Source organism: Gavialis gangeticus, unplaced genomic scaffold (assembly GCF_001723915.1).
Source record: "Gavialis gangeticus isolate Ggan-Ray unplaced genomic scaffold, GavGan_comp1, whole genome shotgun sequence".
Classification (NCBI taxonomy): domain Eukaryota; kingdom Metazoa; phylum Chordata; order Crocodylia; family Gavialidae; genus Gavialis; species Gavialis gangeticus.
In genome coordinates, this window is record NW_017729011.1 from 4951401 (window position 1) to 4957981 (window position 6581).

The 6581-nt window shown below is 40.7% G+C and overlaps 1 protein-coding gene across 4 annotated transcripts in view; it reads left to right on the forward strand.

The window, feature by feature from the left end:
* Positions 1-6581, forward strand: part of EXD3 (exonuclease 3'-5' domain containing 3) — a 525078-nt gene that overhangs the window by 357513 nt on the left and 160984 nt on the right. The window contains exon 21 of one of the 4 annotated variants that reach the window (XM_019510425.1): positions 206-678. The exons of the other annotated variants lie outside the window; for them this stretch is intronic. Coding sequence (XP_019365970.1) covers positions 206-214 — 9 coding nt within the window. The 3' untranslated portion in view covers positions 215-678. Of the gene's footprint in view, positions 1-205; positions 679-6581 lie in introns of those variants that run through there. 4 annotated transcript variants of the gene reach the window in all.

A 6581-nucleotide genomic window follows, 5' to 3' on the forward strand; every position in this document is an offset into this window, starting at 1 on the left:
ACATTTTACACTACACCGTATTCTTCCACAGGGAAGTGCTAAGCACTTAGGGTAGCAATGCTTTACTTTTTGAGTCTCTTCTTGTGTCCTAATGAATGGCACAGCAAGAGAGAACACTGAAGTGGGAGTAAAATGTCCATTCTGTGCATCTCCCTGTGTTTGCTGCAACTCCTGCCTCAGTGTTTCTTGACATGCGTCCTTTCAGGTGCGTTGAATTCCAAAAGGAGGAGGGCAAACGCCGCGCGGGGCAATGCCCAGAATCTGTAGGCAAGTGCTAGAGTTCCTCTTCCAAGTCACATAGCCATGTAGACCCACCACGTGGAGAGGCTTCCACGCTCATGGACTTTACCTCAGCTTCTCTTCTTTGAACGGCTCTCTACAGGCTCAGAACCTCCTTTAATACAAATATGGAGGCCACTATGGCCCCTATTGCTGAAATGTAGCTTCTCTAGAAAGGCTGTGGGAGCAGTTTGTCCTTCTCCTGCACATGAATCTGAACAGCTCTGTGCTGGGACAGTTGGATGGACTGGCTCACAAATGCAGTTGAAAGTGCTTTTTTTCCCAGGGGGATTACACAGCCTTTTTAGCTTTGATTCCCCCCTCCCACCCCCTCTGTTATTTTGGTGCCCTTCCCTAGGGGAAACCTACTTAGCTTGGACAGTGTTCCCACCAGAAAGTTGAAAACCTCTCCCCATAATTTTTCTCTCCTTTTTTGGGTTAATAGCAATAGGTCTCATGACAAAGCAAGCATAAAACTGTGCGCTAGGAGCATTGCTTTTCTCCTTAGAGAGAGAGTTGTCCTGTAGGGCTGGCACAAACCTTCAGCCTCTGCTTGCACTGTGCAGTTCAGTGGGGACTCGCACTGTTCGAGTTGAAGGTAGAATGTGGACCTTTTAACATAGCCTGTGAGACTCATCTTTATCATGGTAACAGGCTGGTTTAGCAGCCCTTATTTTGTATGTGGGTGGCTTAGAAGACAAAGCAACTAAGTATCTATGTGGGTGGCTTAGAAGAGAAGTGGAATAGGTGGCTTATCATGTTCTACAGAAGATGATCTTATATGTGCATCTTGTATATTATAGAGGTGCCCTGAGCTAGGGGGTCCACTGTACCAGTTTTTGTAGCCATTAGCAAGCAAAGGAGTGATTAGGCTAACATCACACTGCTGGCTACCTTTCATTCCCATAGACCAAAAGACCAAGTGCCTCCTGCAGCTGGGTTGACTGGGGGTAGGGGCAGCCTCCAGCATGAGTCAAAACTTGAACAAACAGCTCTGGATACTATTGTGAGATATTTTAACCACCATGCTCACGAGTGCTAATTGTGGCTCCCAATTTATGGCTATGCTCTGAAATGCTTTTTAAATGGGATACTATACCTAAAATAAACTTTCACACAATTTTAATCTTCAAGCCCCTGTGCTACTTTTGTTTGGACTGCAAATTGGGAAGCTTTTTGATACTGGCTTGTGGCTGAGCATCATCAGGGTTCCTCGTGCTTTATTGTCAACACAGATCTTTAAAACAACGTTGTCTATGCTGAGATTGGGAGCAAGGTGAATCTTGGGCAGACTGAGTGCAATGGATCCTTTTTTTAAAATACTTATTTAGGATTATGGATCATATTTGTCCTTTCTTGTAATAGGAAGTTTCTCCTTCAGTATGACACATAGAGTTGTCTGCTTCACAAAAATAATGAAGAAGAAACATGTTTTCAACTCAGGTGGTTATTCTTTCTGTGGAAACTGTAACCATTTTCACCATCTCTCATTGTCCCTGTGAAAGCAAAGCCAGGGAGGATTGCAGTGCCTTAGGGTGTCAGGATTTGAGGAAGGGCAGTATAAGGAGCAGATGAGTAAGAAAAGGTGGGAGGAAAACATGTATAAATGTGTGCAGAGAAATAAAAGGGGAATACAAGAGGGAGTTTGTCAGGGCAGGAGAACAATGCAAGTAGATGGGATATATCCCAGGTAGGGGTGGGGGATTGGAAGGCAGGAGGCCATGGAAAAGAGCAGGAGAGGATGGTGGTGATACAGGAGAGTTTTCATGGAACAGCAATTAGATGAGACCTGTCAAGCCATCCGGCACTCACTTAGTTTTCCAGTGGTCATCACTGAAAAAGTCAGTCTGTCTACAGCTGCTGTGCTGGGCTGTTTGGGAGAACACAGCTATTTCCTAATGCAAAGACAGTGGAGTCTGGAAGCAAACTCATTTATTTATAGAAGATGGATCATTATTTCTTGTTTATATTGCAATAATATCTTAATGTCCCCAGGGAAATAGTCAAAATATTTGAGCTAATTTCTTTCTGAAAAATTGGGGTTTCATCAAGAATATTTTTCCTATGGGGAATTTTTAAACAAAAGAGAATTAAACTTTTGTTTAATTTCATTTCAAATTGAAAAAGTTTCAAATTGAAACTTTTACTTTGGTTTTTCAAAATCAGGTTTTTTCTAAATTTAGAAATTGTGAATATTAATGTTCTCTCTCCCCTCCCATCCTTTGCCACTCAGCCCAGTAAGTAACATCCAATATTTTTCCTTCTGTGTTTTTTCCTTCAGGCTTTTTTTTTAAATTTTGTCTTTTCCTACTCAGTAACTTTGTTTCAGAATGTTTCCCTGAAAGATAATTAAAAGAAACATAACTTTAAAAATGTTTAATCAATTGTTTTCCCCCTTTCTAGCCCCCAGCCAAGCTGAGGATCCTATTGTACAGGCACTCGGCATTCACATAGCCAGGATTAGTCTCTGTCCCAGAGAGCTTACACTGCAACCAAACAAGGCAGACAAAAGGTGGCAGAAAGGGACTCAAAAGAGAAGCAAAAGACTAAGAACTGTGGTTCAGAAAGATTTAGGTGGATCTTTTCAAAGGCACAAAGGACAATTATGCATCCAATTTCCCCTGAAAGTCAGTGGGATTCGTGACTCTGAAAATCTCTCCTCGTGTAACTTACCCACTAGAAGGCAGCAGAAGAGTCAGGAACTAGAACCCAGATCTCCTGAGTCCTGGTCCAGTGCCTTCGCTACAGGTCCAACCTTCCCACCCCATGTTATTTCCAAAATGGTGTTTCCTGCATGAGGCGTGCCCTCCACTAGTCCATGCTGATTTGGGACTTCTTGTTCTCAAAGGTGTACAAGTGGGAGTGAGAAGCATGGAGCACAGGGAATATGATTCCACGGGCACAGTCTGCTGAAAGCCTGGATCATCCATCAGGAATGCCGTTGTGAGGGTGACATTCCAAATGCTTCTCAGCATGGGAAAATACTTTATCAAAGAACTTGGAATAAAAAAAATTAAACATGAACCCTTGACACGGTGCCACATGATAGCTATTTTTAACTTCCATCCTTATCATTCCACGTGTTTTTATCATGGTCAGTTCTTAAAATGATGGAACTAGTAACCATTTATGAGATGAAATAAACTGATCTCCCATGGTTTCAAAATGAGCATGAAGTTAACTCTTCAAAGGGAGCCAAGAGTTGTGGTGTGACAACACTGAGAGTTGCATACGATGGTGTAGAATATGCAAAATGGACAGTAGCTGAGTTTCTGCAGAGGGGGATATTCTATGTATGCTGCAGTCATGATATTAGTCTCCTCCATCTGGATACAGAGTCTGCACCTGTGACTTTTTATTAGAGATAGCAATCTTAAAGTCCCTTATTCCTTTTATATTCCTTTTATATATGCTTTTATAGCGGTAGAGTCCAGACACCAGGATACCAATGAAAGGAGATGGGAGTGCCTTGACAGGTCAGTCTGAGGAAAGTGTTTTGTAAATAAGGGACAATATGAAAGAAGACCCAAAGATCCTAAGTAGGAAAAGCAAGCCAGTGAACTTCATTCTCCCCTCCTCCCCTTCCCTGCTTCTAGATAGCCAACACCTTTTTGAATGCATATGTTTACTGCAGCTGAGAAGATCCTTGATGATAGTTTTACTTTTACATGGCAAGTACAGACCTGACATCCCTCCTGGCCATATATGTGGATGAGAAGAAATGCTGAATTCTAAGTTTCAAAGTAGACAAGTGCCAAGCCTTGACTCCTTATGAATGATACAGACAAATAGTGGGACACCCATAAGAAAGGGTGGACTTTGGAGAAAAATTAGGTTCCAAGTCATGAATTGTCTGTAATAAAGCATATTGTGAACTTGTTTCTACTAAATGAGTCTGCATCACTTTTTTACCTGCTGGCAGAAGCAGATGCTACAGCTGCTGTTCTGAGTTCATCAGATAGAAACATTGCAGTTGCCCAAACCCCATTTGCTTTTCAACATGGAAGTACTTTCCAAGAGCCAGTTAGTAACTTTTCTCTGCATTCTCCATCTTTTTCCTTGTTCAACTTAACTCTAAATTTAATTTTTGTCATGGATCTGTATTTATTGTTTTTCTAGAGAGATTTTAAGATGATATGTCTTAGATGTAAAAAAGATTCAGTAACTTTTCCAAAGAAATAAGTGAGCTCTTTTGTTTTTGCACAAACTGTAATTCCTTTTATTATTAATAATAACGGCTATCATTTTCATAGCACTTTACATTTTCAAAACTCTGTACAAACTTTATCCAATCTATTTTAAAAAGGCTTTAAATTGATCCCTTGGAGTTAATGGATATTCTTTGAAAGCATAAAGAGAAGTATGTATCCCAAAGCATTCAGAGTTGGATTTAGATAATACCTGTTTATTATAGAGCGGCATTGTGTTTCTTGGGATATAGAAAACCTCACTGATGGGTTTAAAAAGTTACTTTTCTTTATAACCACTTAGATCTATTACATACTCTTCTGCTATCCTGGGAGCTGTGAATAAGAACGGTTCCCTTTTGTTAAAATGCTTATATTAAGAACCCAAGTATCCAGTTAGGACAGTTCCTTCACTTTTAGTATTGGCTGTTGCTTGAGATTCACAATAAAACACTGTTTAGCCAAGGCAAAGAAGAGTTAAGTGAGTGCCATTTTTAGATGAATAATCCAAATATCTATTGGCAAAATACAAAGGAAAGCAAAAGAATATAATCATGGAGTGTGGAGAAAGTTGCCTGCTAAAATGACAAATCCATTCCAAATGGTTTTGTATTTTATGTTTTAGAATGGAAGATTTGTTGTGGATTTTGGCCAGCTTGCTGTACTGTGATGAGCCAAGAGAGGACCAAGGGGTTTTGATAGCTTTGAAAAATGTACTTTCCAATTCTTGGTAGAAAAACTGGCCACTGAAACAGTAGCAATCTGGGTTTTGCATGGCTCTTTTTTCCCCGCCCCATGATTGTATGAGGTTGATGCATTATAGAATTTTATTAAAAAAAAATTAAGCAGGCAATGGATGACTTAAAAACAGAAACTTATGTTCGTAAGGAGATCAGCTGTTTTTATAAAAATATTAATTTTCCCACAGTGAATGGTGAGGTTTGGTGACCATTTGAACTGACTTCTATATGAACAATATTGTAATATTTCTTTTTCCTGAGGTAGCAAACCTTCTTTACTAGGATTGTTACAATAATGTTAAAAATAGGCTTTTCCTTAATTGTGGGCTGGCAGTTTTGACGTGGTCATATGGTAATTAACTAGGAACTCATGTTCCCAAATTTTAGAGAGACCAATATTTGCCCCAGGTTTGTGGCTGCAGTCTGCTAGAGTTCATGGCTAAGTTAAACACTCATGTAACTCCTGAATGCAGATTCTGAAGGTTAACTCTTGGGGTAGAGATTTTCTTCCAGTCATCTGCAGCAAATTCAGGATATGCCTTCTGAGTTACAGACAGTGAGAGATCACTCTTTCTTCAGAGAGTGTCAGACTGCCTTTCCAAATGGCCTCTGCATTCCTATTGCAATGACATTTTGGTGAGGGAAGATCTGTTGCACGCTCTTGTGCTGAGTCCAGTGGGAATCATGCAGAATTTTTAAAAATAAGAAAACTTAGCAGTGTTTGCTGCTGTGGTGGAATTCACTTTATCTGCATTTGCCCTCCCTGTTGGGTGCATGTAGGGCACTAGCAGAGATGAAACACCTCCAGGGCTCAGTACAGCCCTCTCCCTGAAGTTATTTTTCAGTCTGCGGAACTGGAAAGCCATCACTGCACCTCCAAGCTGTTTGTATGACTCACTGGGGACACTAGATCCACAAAAAATTTGAATTTACAGCTTTTTCCTCTGTGTACACCTAGAATAGACCCACTGGGGCCTTTCATTCTAGCCAGGGTAGGGCTGGCTTGGAGACTCTCAGCGTAACTCCTGAGTGGTATTTAAGTGATGTAGAAGATGCTGCACCAGTCCTCTTCCCAGCTCTGCTACTGGTCTGTTGTATGACCTTAGACAAAATCTTCTGTGTTGGTCTTTAGTGTCATGTCTAAGATTACAGGGCTTCATTAGAAAGAATCTCTCTAGTTTGTTCCCCAATTTTAAGGATAATTCTGTGTCTCGTATAAAATGTGGGAGTCAGCAGGGAGAAGCTGAGATTTTCAAAGCCAAATGAATGGGACCTCTATGTCCAGATCCTTTAGACAGCCTTGGGACCTTCAGCCAGCGTAACCATCATAAGTACCATAAGGAGCACTTTCTATTTACATTTGCTTTTCAGGCAC